At 43.1% G+C, this 16891-nt stretch overlaps 1 protein-coding gene across 2 annotated transcripts in view; it reads left to right on the forward strand.

Moving 5' to 3' along the window:
- The window catches only part of cep131 (centrosomal protein 131), a 103553-nt gene extending 95998 nt beyond the window's left edge, over positions 1-7555 (forward strand). For both annotated transcript variants that reach the window (XM_060940239.1, XM_060940240.1), the window contains 2 exons: positions 6285-6345; positions 6543-7555. In XM_060940239.1, the coding sequence (XP_060796222.1) occupies positions 6285-6345; positions 6543-6602 (121 nt within the window). In that variant the 3' untranslated portion in view covers positions 6603-7555. The remainder of the gene's footprint in view (positions 1-6284; positions 6346-6542) is intronic.
- Positions 7556-16891: the final 9336 nt, after the last annotated feature.

Raw genomic sequence — 16891 nt, forward strand, 5'->3', positions numbered from 1 at the left:
CACGGGGCTCGAACCCAGGACCTTCTTGCTGTGAGGCGACAGCGCTAACCACTACACCACCGTGCCGCCCGGCCAGAAAAATGTCTTGACTATATTTCCTATTCATTTTACAACTTAAGCCCCGTCTACACGATCATACATTTGTCCAAAACATTATCATACAAATGTATGATGATGTTCAAGTTTGTACGATCATGTTGTGGATTTCTGTCCACACGATCATACATTTTGTATGTCACATGACAGGCAGTGTAGATCACATGACCCGAATTAACAATCTGATTGGTGGATGACCCAAAATGTTGTAAGATGTTGTGAACATTTGTTGGAAAATAGAAATATGATTCTAAAAATTTGAACATCATACAACGTCATACAAGTATGACGTTGTTCAAGGTTGTTGGGAAAACCGTCCACACGATTATACATTTGTCCATGAACATCATACATTTGTATGACGATGTCCATGGACAAATGTATGATCGTGTAGACGGGGCTTTATGGTGGTAAATAAAAGTGTGACTTTTCATGGAAAACACAAAATTGTCTGGGTGACCCCAAACTTTTGAACGGTAGTGTGTGTAGGTTTAATAATCTCAGAATTGGTGTCTTGTGTTCTTCTTATAGGAAATGCTAGATCGTTTCAACCATTTTCATGATATTTTTACTTGCCAAGATATCATTTTTTGCAGTTTATATAAGGTATCTGGTTATTTAGCACAAAAGTCTTTTAGCACAAGTTCTAAAGTCTCTTCGCACAACTCTGTATTGTGGTCACAATAATTGAAACAAGTGTTACCAGGCAAAACAAACCTCGCCCGGCAGCACTTATTTTATACCTATATGTTGATAATGATCATATTTCTCAATCATCAGCTGTCAGGTTATAGTCCTATGAAAATCCATGACCTTGAGTTTGACATTTCAAAGTCATTCCAGGTCAAAGGTCATGGCGGCAAATGAAAGCCCGCATGGGAGTTCCTGTAAGTTGATAATGGTAAACATCTGTCTACCACCAACTGTTTTCAAGTTACAGCCCTCTGAAAATCCGTGACCTTGAGTTTGACCTTTCAGGGTCACTCAAGGTCAAAGATCATGGTGCCTAATGAAAGGCCATAGGGGAGTTCATATAGGCTCATAATAGTAGACATTTGTCTATCAGCAACCGTTTTTGAGTTACGATGGAAAATATTTTGACCGAAAGGTTGATCTTTCCGGTGACCTTGACCTGATTACCCTCAACATTTAATCAGGTAGTCTACGGATCATTGCCCACCTATCCTGAAAATTTGAAGTCAATCGGTGCAACCGTCTAGACGCTAGATTGTTAACAGACAGACACACAAACAAACAAACCGCACTGATTACAATACCTGACCCCGCTTATTCCATCGCGGGCGAGGTAAAAAATACTCATCTCATCTCATTATCTCTAGCCGCTTTATCCTGTTCTCCAGGGTCGCAGGCGAGCTGGAGCCTATCCCAGCTGACTACGGGCGAAAGGCGGGGTACACCCTGGACAAGTCGCCAGGTCATCACAGGGCTGACACATAGACAACCATTCACATTCACACCTACGGTCAATTTAGAGTCACCAGTTAACCTAACCTGCATGTCTTTGGACTGTGGGGGAAACCGGAGCACCCGGAGGAAACCCACGCGGACAACATGCAAACTCTGCACAGAAAGGCCCTCGCCGGCCCCGGGGCTCGAACCCGGACCTTCTTGCTGTGAGGCGACAGCGCTAACCACTACACCACCGTGCTGCCCCGGTAAAAAATACTCCTCTTGATATAGGAAGGGGTTTATTATGATTGCTTAGGGACCGGAAGCCGGAATTTCTGCTGCTGTGCATGTTCAGGATCAGTTGTTGATCCCTGAAACGTGGACTGAAAATCTGATTCTTTGGTGTCTTTGGATATTTGTAGTTAAGCCATAACAAACCTTGAATTGTCGGCACCTTCATAGATAACTTCAGTCGCTTCTGATCATATCAAAAATTCAACTGACTGTCAGTAATTACGCGTTTGCCTAATTAATTAACCGAGGGATTATGTCTCTTGCCCTGTTTGATGTGTTTTGCCGACTAAGAGCGGAATCTATTCCTAAAAACTTACTCAAATTATGAAAAGTCCATTTGATATCACAGATTACTGTTTTCATATGTATTTGAGTAATAAAGCTACAAAGTCTTGAACCGAAAAAAGACCAATTTCAAAGAAACTTCCACTAAAGGTATCCTAGAATGACTGGCAATTAAATAAAAGTGCAATATAAATGTTCAGGAATGACAAAACAACCAAAATTAATATATCAGTTGTTTATAATACAGCAATCGTGAAGCAAGAAGAAGAGATGACACTAAGTTGTAAGGGTTGTTTGATCATCAAGACAAGTCTTGAAGCTGTGCCTAGTTTACAGGGAAATTCACTTTGTTGCAGCATGTTTATATCTCATCTCATCTCATTATCTCGAGCTGCTTTATCCTGTTCTACAGGGTCGCAGGCAAGCTGGAGCCTATCCCAGCTGACTACGGGCGAAAGGCGGGGTACACCCTGGACAAGTCACCAGGTCATCACAGGGCTGACACATAGACACAGACAACCATTCACACTCACATTCACACCCATACATGTCAACCTTTGGTCAATCAAACCTGTATAACCAACCTCCAAAATCCGTATTTCCCTTATAAAATCCTTATAAGATGCAAATTAAAATAATTTACCTAAAATTTGAATGATAATTAACAATGATATATCCCAGTTACGGCGGCACGGTGGCGTAGTGGTTAGCGCTGTCGCCTCACAGCAAGAAGGTCCTGGGTTCGAGCCCCGGGGCCGGCGAGGGCCTTTCTGTGTGGAGTTTGCATGTTCTCCCCGTGTCCGCGTGGGTTTCCTCCGGGTGCTCCGGTTTCCCCCACAGTCCAAAGACATGCAGGTTAGGTTAACTGGTGACTCTAAATTGACCGTAGGTGTGAATGTGAGTGTGAATGGTTGTCTGTGTCTATGTGTCAGCCCTGTGATGACCTGGCGACTTGTCCAGGGTGTACCCCGCCTTTCGCCCGTAGTCAGCTGGGATAGGCTCCAGCTTGCCTGCGACCCTGTAGAAGGATAAAGCGGCTCGAGATGAATGAATGAATATCCCAGTTACTTTTTATTCAATATTAATAATAATAATAATAAACCTTCAGAATGAATACAAAGCTCCAGTGTTTGACAAAAACACAAAGTGTCACTCTAATGTTCTGAATTGTACTCCATGACAGCTTTTTTAGCACTCTGCACCAATACCTCACGAGGCTGCATGTCACAGCAAGTGTCTGTGTTGATCTTGCCGGAGTGCCCGTTCAGAATCTTTTCAGTCGCTAGTGAAAGTCGCTCAGGTGGAAATGCGCGTTTCAAACAAAATGTTACTTCCTGGTTGGCGGGATTCTCACAATGCGGTGTACGCATGATCAGAAGTGGAACGAAGTCTCGCTACCACAAGATAACGCGCGATTTCATAAGACTCTTTACTGGCTGTTTGTGCTTTGTGTGGTGTACAGTACGTTTGTAAATGTTATGCGCTCTTTTATCATCGTGGGACTTGATTATAGCTCTAAATAAATATTGAAGTTTTTTTTAAAGAATCCGTATAACTTTATTTGTACGCCCGTATACTACGTTTATTGAATCAAATCCGTTTAAAATACGGACATTCCGTATAGGTTGACATGTATGCACACCTACGGTCAATTTAGAGTCACCAGTTAACCTAACCTGCATGTCTTTGGACTGTGGGGGAAACCGGAGCACCCGGAGGAAACCCACGCGGACACGGGGAGAACATGCAAACTCCACACAGAAAGTCCCTCGCCGGCCACGGGGCTCGAACCCGGACCTTCTTGCTGTGAGGCGACAGCGCTAACCACTACACCACCATGCCGCCAGCTTGCACTTTATTTGAATAATAATAAAGTCTATTGTGTTTTTGCGTCGTTCTTTAAACCTGTCGTTGAAATAACAATGGAATAGATGGCAAAAATTTTCACTTCTCTAATCCTTTTCTTTTAATTGAGCACCCAGTGAACAGAAATGGATCAAGTTTAATTATTTCACTTTCTTGCATTTAGAAGTCACAGCAATTATCTAAAATGTAAATGGCTTAATAAAATATTTGAAATAGCTGTACATAGTTTTCCTTTCTTTCGACCTTTTTTCCTTTTGTAAAAAATTAAAATGAATGAACAAAAAGCTTTCTTTAACCTCTTGTAAATTTCGCTTGACTTTTCATTCTTTATCAAATTAGCAAATTGTAAATAAGCTTAGCACTTGAATAAAGACAAAACAAACCTGGAAGTTGGCTGTAGCGGTGTACTGTATCGGGGGACGTGCTGTGTTAAATAATTCGGAGGGAGGATTGGTGACTGTCTTACGGGCTACATCAAACATGGCGGTTTCAAGACGGCGGAGTCGGGAAATGCAGTCGCTCGTTTTCGATCGGGGTCTCAGCAACCTTCATAAAAAAATCCATCAAATATCTTTAAACATAAGGCGGCACGGTGGTGTAGTGGTTAGCGCTGTCGCCTCACAGCAAGAAGGTCCGGGTTCGAGCCCCGTGGCCGGCGAGGGCCTTTCTGTGTGGAGTTTGCATGTTCTCCCCGTGTCCGCGTGGGTTTCCTCTGGGTGCCCCGGTTTCCCCCACAGTCCAAAGACATGCAGGTTAGATTAACTGGTGACTCTAAGGCCCTGTCCACACGGCAACAGATTCAGGTGACTCCGATACAATTGCTTATCGTTTAGGCCTGGCGTCCACACGGCACTGGTGTTTTGGGTGCCCAAAACGCAATCTTTTTGAGAACGGGTTCCAGAGTGGGAAGATCTGGCAACGTTGCCGTTGTGAAGTCGTCTGGATGAGTAGAACGGATTTGTTTATGATGACATCACAACCACATGACTGTCAGTGCTTCACGCCGGGTAGAAGTGTAACGAACTCGATGCGAGTTGTCAACAAATCCTATAACTTGGTTCATGAAACGCGCTTACAAAATATTTTCACTGTGAATATTTATTGTGTAATGGTGCAAAGTGAGAGAGAGAGAGAGAGAGAGAGAGAGAGAATAGCCCTTAGGGCAGAGTCAATCCCGCCAGCAAAAATAGGGAAAAAAAGGAGCGATCTCACCTCTTCAGATGTTGGTTTAAGTCCTACAATACATTCCTCAAAAAGGGCGTAGAACAACAAATTAATCCATCAATGTGTAGCATTCAATTTATTCCGGACCATTAAAGACGCCGCCTTCCGCGTAGAATCATACATCATCCTCGCCGCCATATTGGATAGGTCAAAGCAGAGAATAAAGATGCCTCATTCATGTGCTGCGTTTAACTGTACCAACAGGTTTACCGTCCAAACGAGATCACATGGGATTACCTTTCACAGGTGAGAAACAACAAATTAATCCATCAACGTGTAGTATTCAATTTATTCCGGACCATTAAAGACGCCGCCTTCCGTGTAGAATCATACATCAGCCTCGCCGCCATATTGGATAGGTCAAAGCGGAGAATAAAGATTAGCTGCGTTTAACTGTACCAACAGGTTTACTGTCCAAACGAGATCACATGGGATTACCTTTCACAGGTGAGACTGGAAAAATACTTTTCATTGTATTTAGTCATTATAATGTAATTTTACGAACAGATTTTTCTGACTTTGTGGCTAATATGAAGTCTCACACATAATAGTTTATGCGCATGCGTCCTTACTTCTTCTATTGTTCTGGTGTCTCTGAAGGGACTGTCTTACAGCGCCCCTAGAGGTGTGGCATGTGTATTGCATCGTTTTCAGCAAGCGTTGCGTTGCCATATGGACCTGATATTTTACTGATCGTTGCCCATTTGGACGCGATATATTTTTAAATAACATCTCGTTGCCGTTGTCGTGTGGATGTAGCCTAAATTGACCGTAGGTGTGAATGTGAGTGTGAATGGTTGTCTGTGTCTATGTGTCAGCCCTGTGATGACCTGGCGACTTGTCCAGGGTGTACCCCGCCTTTCGCCCGTAGTCAGCTGGGATAGGCTCTAGCTTGCCTGCGACCCTGTAGAACAGGATAAAGCGGCTAGAGATAATGAGATGAGATGAGATCTTTAAACATGATCAGTAAGTATTCATAATAAAGATTAAGTGTTCTTGGGTCTTGCACTAAGAGACTTTAGAACTTGTGCTAAAAGACTTTTGTGCTAAATAACCGGAAACCGTATATAAGCAGTGACATGGCTTTGTACCTTCTGTATTTATTTAAGGGTGAAATCAGCTATTTTGAAGAACGAAGAAACTGTGAAGAACTTGCAAAAGGAGTGTGAGGTATGGCAGCCATCTTGGAAATCAGAAACCATCTTTGAAAAGAAATATACATTCTACCCTTTTGTAAAATTAGCCCATAATTTAAAACATCTGACACTCTCGTTTTTATTTTATTCTCTCTGTCTTTCTCTCTCTGTCTCTCTTTCGGTGTCTGTCTGTCTGTCTCTCTCTTCCCCCTTCCCCCCATTGTGTTCTAGGCTGCGGTAAAGAGAGCAAATCACCTGCAGGCCCTGTTGGAGCAGAAGAGAAAACAGTAGTTTGGGAAATGATTCCTACGCCTCTCTGTTTTCCCTTATCACTGAAAAGAAGAAGAAGGAGGGAGGGAGGAAGGATGGTTCTGCCACATTCCCACATTTGGCATGACAGTGTTGTCTTTCCCTTGGCAACAGAAATTGAACCAAGAGGAGAAAGCTTTTCTCAGTGCAAAATAGAGCCAAGAGGCTTTTGTCTCAGCTTGGACTACACAAATTTCTCTCGACACAGACGGAAGGAGAGGAAAAAGCAGTGGACAGAGGCGGTCGAAAGGGAAATAATTTTTCTGACAGACATTTTCTCCATACGAGTAGACTCGGGGTGGGAAAGGCCCTTGCTGGGTACACAAGCATTCACAATAAGCACTTTTAGATAGTCCATACTCTTTGTGCTGTCCTTTCTTTGAAGCAACTCAGTGTGTGGGAGGGGTGGAAGAGAGAGAAGGAAAGCATTAAAGAGAGGGATTAGATAGAAAATTAGAAGCAACAGAAATAAACAGCTGTCAACCACACAATATCCTACCCTGTGGCTGTTTCAAAGCCGTTCCCCTGCCTCAGGCTGCACCTTCTATACAGTATTACAGGAAGAGGGAGGGCGAACTCGAACCCACACACCTTCCCCGGTGTGTCCTGTACAAATACCTTTTGTCTCGGGTCTCCCCAGGGTTCATCCAAAGTAGTGGGATCACAGCATGCTCACTGAACCATGCAGGTCTTATGACCAGTCAAGCCCTGCATTTGAAGTGTGTTAGAGGTCTAAGCAGAGTTGTTCTAGTTGGGTTTCAAACACAGAATATTCTCGAAACTTGATATGTTGACAGAATGAGGGAGAGAAGGAAATTGCTTGAAACAGCGAACACATGGGTATGTTTTCGGATAGGAGAATGGCAGGTGTGTACACGAGTAGCGTTTACGATAAAAGAGTCCCAAAGTAGGTCTTAAAGGAACAGTCCACCGTACTTCCATAATGAAATACGCTCTTATCTGAATTGAGACGAGCTGCTCCGTACCTCTCCGAGCTTTGCGCGACCTCCCAGTCAGTCAGACGCAGTCAGACGCGCTGTCACTCCTGTTAGCGATGTAGCTAGGCTCAGTATGGCCAATGGTATTTTTTGGGGCTGTAGTTAGATGCGACCAAACTCTTCCGCGTTTTTCCTGTTTACATAGGTTTATATGACCAGTGACATGAAACAAGTTCAGTTACACAAATTGAAACGTAGCGATTTTCTATGCTATGGAAAGTCCGCACTATAATGACAGGCGTACTAACACCTTCTGCGCACTTCGGCAGCGCGTTGATACGGAGCTCAGATATCAATGCGCTGCCGAAGCGCGCAGAAGGTGTTAGTACGCCTGTCATTATAGTGCGGACTTTCCATAGCATAGAAAATCGCTACGTTTCAATTTGTGTAACTGAACTTGTTTCATATCACTGGTCATATAAACCTATGTAAACAGGAAAAACGCGGAAGAGTTTGGTCGCATCTAACTACAGCCCCAAAAAATACCATTGGCCATACTGAGCCTAGCTACATCGCTAACAGCAGTGACAGCGCGTCTGACTGACTGGGAGGTCGCACAAAGCTCGGAGAGGTACGGAGCAGCTCGTCTCAATTCAGATAAGAGCATATTTCATTATGGAAGTACGGTGGACTGTTCCTTTAAGGGTTCTACAGACAGTAATAGTGAGAAGGCTTTCAGATGTGAAAAGAAGGCAGACCGAGAAAGCAAATGATATATTTAGAGGATTAAGAAAAGTAGAACTAGTTTTTAAAGGGGCCGATTACAGCGTGGCAGGTTTTTTGTGTCTTCGACACTAAAAAGCTTCACCAAGAAATGTATAACTCCAAACCCTGAAGAGGCCTGAGACAAAATGCATTAATAAACTGAAGAAGGATCGAGGGGCTCAAACGTTTTCCACCCCACTCCCATTCTCTTCTCTAATTTACAGCATTGGGATTGATGATCCATGTAGGGATAGACACAAGTTTAAGTGCATTTTCAGGAATGCACTCTCTCACGTTGATGCCTCGTTGATCTTTTCATGTCTTTTGAAGATCAGCTGCTTTATAAAAGCTCACCTTTTGTGGTGTAGACCATTTGGAATGGGGGAAAAAATAGGCTTTTGTTTCAGCTTCGAAGTCTTGTTTTCTGCTTGGAAGACCACTACTCTCTTCTAAGCTGCTGCTCTCTAAAGGTCATGTAGAGCATGGCTCACTGGAAACTCTACGTCACCTTTTACTGGTGGACATGTGGCCTCAAAGTCACAGACTAATTAAAGGAGAACTGAAGGCAAATTTTTTTTTTTTATTATGCAAATTCTATTTATCTCATTTTATTAAATATCGGAATGCATGTTTGATAGCTATTTTGTCGCTGCTATAGCAAGTTATGAGTGTTTGAAATATGCTCTGTAATATATCAGCCCATATGTCAAAGCAACGGCCGTAAACGAGATTCGTTGAGATCTGTGCGAGACATCGTAGGACGGAAGTAAAACGTACAGCGGAAATCAAAGCGACCAACATCTGCCAACGTTGTCAAAAGACACACGCGCCCTCTTTCGAATGCTGACGTAATCAAGCTGGAAGTTTTGTTTTGATAGCAATCAGGAAAGTTTGAAAAAAGTCGGCAGTAATCGTCATTTAAATTCGTTTTTGTGCAATATTTCGTTTGGAAAACAGTTTTCAAAATGGCGGCGCTGACACTTGACATTTCGAAGTCTCGCACAAGTCTCGTGAAGATCGCGCGGATAAGCGACGCCTGCCGTGGACCAAACGAACAAAATTCAACACGGCTACAAACCGAATAGGCCGATAAGTATAATATTTAATTGCAATTAGTTGCCAGTACAAGTCACGATATAAGGTTACTAAAACCGGAAACGGGGCGGCACGGTGGTGTAGTGGTTAGCGCTGTCGCCTCACAGCAAGAAGGTCCTGGGTTCAAGCCCCGGGGCCGGCGAGGGCCTTTCTGTGCGGAGTTTGCATGTTCTCCCCGTGTCCGCGTGGGTTTCCTCCGGGTGCTCCGGTTTCCCCCACAGTCCAAAGACATGCAGGTTAGGTTAACTGGTGACTCTAAATTGAGCGTAGGTGTGAATGTGAGTGTGAATGGTTGTCTGTGTCTATGTGTCAGCCCTGTGATGACCTGGCGACTTGTCCAGGGTGTACCCCGCCTTTCGCCCGTAGTCAGCTGGGATAGGCTCCAGCTTGCCTGCGACCCTGTAGAAGGATAAAGCGGCTACGGATAATGAGATGAGATGAGAAAACCGGAAACGTAATTGAATAACACACATCACATTATCTCTAGCCGCTTTATCCTTCTACAGGGTCGCAGGCAAGCTGGAGCCTATCCCAGCCAACTACGGGCGAAAGGCGGGGTACACCCTGGACAAGACGCCAGGTCATCACAGGGCTAATTGAATAACACGTTAATTAAAAAATAAAGCAAGTTTAAAAATGACTTCAGTTCTCCTTTAACATTTATTCCAAGAAATCAAGTCGTTTTTGTGTCAACACTAAAAGATTGAGTGGAATAACTGTTTTATTCTATCCACATTCATTGGATTCTGAGAAACTGAGCATTTTTATTTTATTTTTTGCAAATTGGATGAATAAAAACTTTATCCAAAACGTCCGACAAAATAATTTACGCTTAGAATGTAAACAAACCGGTGAAATGATAATAGCAACTTGTGAAAAATGCTATAATAATAATAATAATTATTATTATTATTATTATTATTATTATTATTATTATTGAAAAATAAAAAAAATATACGTTATTATCATCAAATATTTTATTCCATATTTTGTTGCTTTTTTTTAATCCCCCGCCGGCCGAAAGGCCCAAAGGGGGATTATGTTGTGGCGATGTCTGTCCGTCCATCCGTCCCGGGAAGGGTGCTCACCTCCTGAAATCAGCTCCTCTCACAATTTTTGGAGGAATTTCACAAAACTTGACAGGATTCTTTGTTATATGTCGGTACATATAATACACACATTGCAATTTCATTCAATTCAGTCGCATTTTATCAGAGTTATGGCATAGTTCCCAGCAGGGGATATTGTGCTCTCAGAGCACTCTTGTTTAATATTTTTGAGGTTTTTATTTTCGAGTAGAGTTTTTTATTTCGTCCTCGGTTGGTTCAGCAACACGCTTTGCCATTTTGTTTTTCTCTACTCACAGTATATGAGCTGATAGCCTAGTAGTAGAGTAGCCAATCAGAGCATGCGATTGCTCATATCCAGTGAATGTGGATAGAATAATCAATATTAGTTGTGATCTAATTTTAACTTTTTAACATTTATTGTAGTAAATGCCCTTAAGATAGTATGTTGACTGATTCAGTGCTCCACTAAACGGAGTAGTAGTTCAGCGTTAATGCATTTAAACAATTCATAACCTCTCACGCCTTCCCTGTGACGAAAGGGCCTTATGTTTGACCGTTTTGAATGTTGTACAGATTGTACTGTCCACTTGTACCATATTTGGATGGGTGTTAGTAAATCAGATGATCCTGATTTGTGTTTTATAAAACGTTGAGTGAAAGAAGTCATCCTTGTTCCCCGAGGCCGAGGATAAAGCACGTGTAGTTTTCTTATCACGCTTTCTCCAAGCTCCGTTCCCTTATAGCAGACCAGGCTTCAGTAGTGTTCACACGAACGTAAGAGAGTGCTGGTGCTTTGGCATTACCATAGATTTATTATAGTGAAACAGACCCTGAGATCTATTTCAGATGTGTGTTTATAGGGCAGGTATTCATGCCATTCCAGCCATCTCTTAAAGTACACATGTGCGTGTGTGTCTGTGTGTGCAAGTTCAGGATTAACTGAGGATGTAATCTGAATCCTGGTTAAAGGTTCATCTTGAAAGGACAAATAGAAGAATGGTTTGGTGAATGTTTTATAAAGGTTACCCGGAGGAGGAGAGAACACAGACTGTTTATTCAGATCCATGGCCTTTGTGTCCGTGTGGGTGGGCAGCATGGTTGACATTGTTGGTGCATACCATCTGTAAGGATTCTGGACTATTTCCAAAAATAATGGTGAGTCCAAACAAGACCACCATTGTCCTGGTCAGTGTTTAATTAAGGATCAGGACTGGTGAGGACAATTATGATTCATTGATTTAAAGTGAAAATGGAAAAAAGATTTAAAAATTGACTGAAACAGAAGAAATATTACACTTTCAGACACGATTGCAATCTGTGAGTCAGTGAAAGCCTTTTTTTTTTTTTTTTTTTTAAATAAACCAGGTGTCCATTCAAAGTTTGAGTTGCATTACAGAACTGACTTTTTAATGATCAAATTAGAACTATATTTTTTAAACCCAGACTATTTTATAAAAATTGCTCATGTACCGGTTCGTAGGCAATACCATAACGTCGGCAAGCGTATCTTGGCTGATCAGGTACATTTGTGGTAGGGGGAAATGATCAATTTCAGTCTTTTAGGTACCAGTTACCATTATTTTCCCCCTCAAGTGAATAATTTTGTATTTCCACTGGTTGGAATTTATTTTGTGTTATGGCAGTGAATGTTGAAGATTTCTTTTATTTAAAACTTGTCATTATGGGTTCGATACATGTGCCCTTACTTGTAGCTCATAACTAATAATTTAATCGCCAGTGTAGTTCTCTCGTCATTATGATCAATTATGGTGATTTGAAAATGTGAAGACTTAGACTGTACTTGTCCAATAAATCTTATTAAGATGAGTGTTGGCATCTTCGTTCTTGTGCATAAGAAACCAGACAATGTTGTGTTTGTTCTCGCTACCCAGCATCTCTGTCTCTAAGGAACTTGTGCTAATTACCATGTCCTCTCTTTGCCTCTCGGCTTTGTGCTGCTCAATAATGTGAGCTCAGTCCTGAGCATTATCCTGGCTTTATTCCCCATGGAAAACTTCTGATGGCTGACTGGAGCCCTTGGCGTTCTCTTCACTTTGCATTGCAATAATACTGCTTGCTCTGTGAATCTCTCCGATTCCACATGATTGAAATAAGAAGTGAAGTGGAGACTTCTGTCTTACCTTCTTTGTTTGTTTTTCCCCCTCTTAACTAAACCTTCACGCATTAAGACTCTATAATACTGTGGAGTGTTGCCCATAGTAACTGTCCAAAAAAAAAAAAAAAGCAGTGGTTTTTCTAAATTTACTTTGACTTGCATTTCATTGCAGACAGAATGAACCCAAGATATTTAATGTTTTTTGTCGAGTCAACTTCATTTCATTTGTTACTGTACTTCCATTTTTGTATTTCAGTCCTGCAACACATTCCAAAAAAAGTTGGGATGGGGAGAATTTAGGGCTAATAATGAGGTAAAACAATTAAATAATGATGTGATTTTGAAAGTGGTGATGTCAACCGGTGATTACAATCATGGTTTGGTGCAAAATCAGTATCCAGGAAAGGCCTAGTCTTTGAGGAGCAGAGATGGCCTGAGGATCTCCAGTTTGTCAACAAATGCATGAGAAAATTATTGATAGGTTTAAAAACAATGTTCCTCAAAGAAAGTTATGCAGGGATTTGGATATTTCACCCCCTATGGTGCATAATATCATTCAATGATTCAAGGAATCTGGAGGAATTTCAGTGCGTAAAGGGCAAGGGGCTCAAGTCTAAGCTGAACACACCTGTGATCTCTGATCCCTCAGATGACACTGCATCAAGAACCGTCATTCATCTATAGCTGGTATAACCACGTGGGCTCGAAATTACTTTACGTCCACAAATGGCAGTTAAAATTTTCTCATTCTCATTATCTCTAGCCGCTTTATCCTGTCCTACAGGGTCGCAGGCAAGCTGGAGCCTATCCCAGCTGACTACGGGCGAAAGGCGGGGTACACCCTGGACAAGTCGCCAGGTCATCACAGGGCTGACACATAGACACAGACAACCATTCACACTCACATTCACACCTACGGTCAATTTAGAGTCACCAGTTAACCTAACCTGCATGTCTTTGGACTGTGGGGGAAACCGGAGCACCCGGAGGAAACCCACGCGGACACGGGGAGAACATGCAAATTCCAGAAAGAAAGGCCCTCGCCAGCCACGGGGCTCGAACCTGGACCTTCTTGCTGTGAGGCGACAGCGCTAACCACTACACCACCGTGCCGCCCAGTTAAAATTTTACTGTGCAAAAAGGAAGCCTTATCTTAACTGTGTCCAGAAGCGCTGTTGGCTTCTCTGGGCTCAGGGGCATCCGGGATGGACCATCACACGGTGGAAACATGTATTGTGGTCAGACAAATCAGTATTCCAGGTCTTTTTTTTTTTTTTGGAAGAAATGGATGCCATGTGCTCTGCACTTATAGAACCACATGAATTTCCCATGTATTTCACGTTACCACATATGATCGCTTGTTACCACATGTGTTACCATGTAGAGCACATGTGGAAAACATGTTACCACATGTGACTCACATAAAATTGGGCCAAAACCACGTTTCCCATGTGCAAATAACATGTTTCCCATGTGCAAAACACATTTTCCACATATTTCACATGTGAGAAATCACATGTGAAGTTCATGTGGTTTTTCTGTAAGGGTGGAACCAAGACAAAAAGGACCATCCAGATTGTTACAAACAAGAAGTCCAAAGGCCAGGGTCTGTCGTGATATGGGGTTGTGTTACTGCCCTTGGCAAAGGTAACTTCCACTTCTGTGGTGGCAGCATTAATGCAGAAAAGCATGAGATTTTGGAGCAACATATACTACCTTGTCGACATCTTTTTCAGGGATATTAAAACAAGACAATGTGAAACCACCTTCCACGCACATTACAAAGCACAAACACTTCTGCAGTCTAGTTACCATGATGTCTGCATTTCATGTTCTTTACACTCATAATTGAGGTATTTTACAGTTTGTGTCTTAAGGGCTCCTGAAGATAAATATCAATGAAGTTGGGAGATGGAAGAACACTTGCAAATCCCCTCCCGGAAAGCTAGAGAGTGGTTGTATGCTTCCAATCGTTATTTATACCGCTTATCTGTCAGGGTCACAGGGAAGCTGGAGCCGATCCCAGCTGACTTTGGGCGAGAGACAGGGTAACGCCCTGGGCAGGCCGCCAGTCTATTGCAGATCTAATACAGAGATGAACAGCCATTCACACAAACAGCTATATGGGCATTTTAGAGTAACCAGTTGACTGAACCTGCATGTTTTTGTACTGCGGAAGGAAACCGGAACACCTGGAGGAAACCCACACAAGCATAGTAAGAACATATGAACTCCGCAAAGAAAGGCCCCAGTCGGCCGTAAGGCTCAAACCATATTTTCGAACCCTCGGAAATACCATCCATTATCCGTAGCCGCTTATCCTGTTCTACAGGGTCGCAGGTGAGCTGGAGCCTATCCCAGCTGACTATGGGTGAGAGGCGGGGTACACCCTGGACAAGTCTAGGGCTGACGCAGAGACAAACAACCATTCATATTCACACCTACAGTCAATTTAGAGCCATCCATTAGCCTAACCTGCATGTCTTTGGACTGTGGGGGGAACCAGAGCACCCGGAGGAAACCCACGCAGACACGGGGAGAACATGCAAACTCCACACAGAAAGGCCCTAGCTGGCTACTGGGCTCAAACCCAAGACCTTCTTCCTGTGAGGCGACAGTGCTAACCATTACACCACCGTGCCGCCCTCGGAAATACCTATTAACAGAAACGTATTGATGAAGTAGTGAAATTTTTGCCACGTAGATATGTTTGGTAACCATTATCTCCTGAGCGCTCGTAAGCTGTAACAGCTAAAATAGTTCATTTAATTCTGTGAGGGACACCGAAGTGCTCTGACTACTTGTTTTGTTTCTGAAAATGTTCTAACTTAAAGGTCATTGGCAACGGTCGGAGGTGAAACGTAGAATATCAACTTTATTGTCTAGAAGAACGACCCAAAAAGCAAATTTAATCTTCCTAGTGTCTAATTTGCACCCTAAGATTGAATAAAATGGTTAAAATATACTGTTTTGCCCAATTTCCGAGGGTTTGTTTACATCTCACTTATGTGCACTTTCACCGCCAGGGAACAGTCATCATGACGTCATTTAAGCCAAACAGACTGGGAGCAGCTCTGTGTTTACTTGCGAACCGAGCACACGTGTACGGACTTTGGTCGTGAGAGGTTGTCTAAAAGCGATAGCAATTTTGAAGTAGGAATTCTCCAAATTGAATAGCGAGAGGTGAAACCATATACGTATGAACCTATGGCCGTTGCGAAGCAATCGGTGAACGTGGCTGACTGGTTTGACCGTGCGGCCTTGGAATCGGACAGCGAATCGGCCGACTCTGATCGCGGTGACTCTGGACCTCGACAAGACTCGCGCTCAAGCCGAACAGCAATGTAAGTAAACGGAAGAGGACTCAAGTCAAGCGGTTTGTTTGGCTTAAACGACATCACGGGCCAAGCGGTCATGAAAATAGCCAACAGAAATTCGCCGTGATCCGTGCTAACTCATCTCATCTCATCTCATTATCTCTAGCCGCTTTATCCTTCTACAGGGTCGCAGGCAAGCTGGAGCCTATCCCAGCTGACTACGGGCGAAAGGCGGGGTACACCCTGGACAAGTCGCCAGGTCATCACAGGGTTGACACACAGACAACCATTCACACTCACATTCACACCTACGGTCAATTTAGAGTCACCAGTTAGCCTAACCTGCATGTCTTTGGACTGTGGGGGAAACCGGAGAACCCGGAGGAAACCCACACGGACACGGGGAGAACATGCAAACTCCACACAGAAAGGCCCTCGCCGGCCCCGGGGCTCGAACCCGGACCTTCTTGCTGTGAGGCGACAGCGCTAACCACTACGCCACCATGCCGCCTAACTTATTTTAATTATTACTTATTAACAATACTTCGTGGGACCAGGAGAAAACGACAGAGGGCTTTTTAACATATAAAGTTTTGAACGTGCATGAAATTAAAACCGTTGCCTATGACCTTTAAAGCCCTTACACCAGGTGCTGTCCCACTTTACTGACTAACCAGAAACTCAAGAGCTGTAGTATTTCAAAACGGAAATGCGTCATAGCCCTGAATAAACGCCTGACAATGAACAGGAAGTGACATTTACATGTAACGTTTAGTCAAAAAGGGGTTGGGGGGGATAGACAAGTCACTTCTCACTGTTTCGTCATAAACAAACACTGTGAAATTAAAAAAAAAGGTTAAAATATTTCTTTTACGACCGGAAATTCCTCACATCGCTCTACGGTCACGTGAGAAGTGAGTCTGGAGCGCTTCAGATGAAAGGAAGAAAAGGGGGCGGGAGGAGCTGAGGA

The sequence above is a fragment of the Neoarius graeffei genome, chromosome 14 (genome assembly GCF_027579695.1).
Source record: "Neoarius graeffei isolate fNeoGra1 chromosome 14, fNeoGra1.pri, whole genome shotgun sequence".
Taxonomy (NCBI): Eukaryota; Metazoa; Chordata; class Actinopteri; order Siluriformes; family Ariidae; genus Neoarius; species Neoarius graeffei.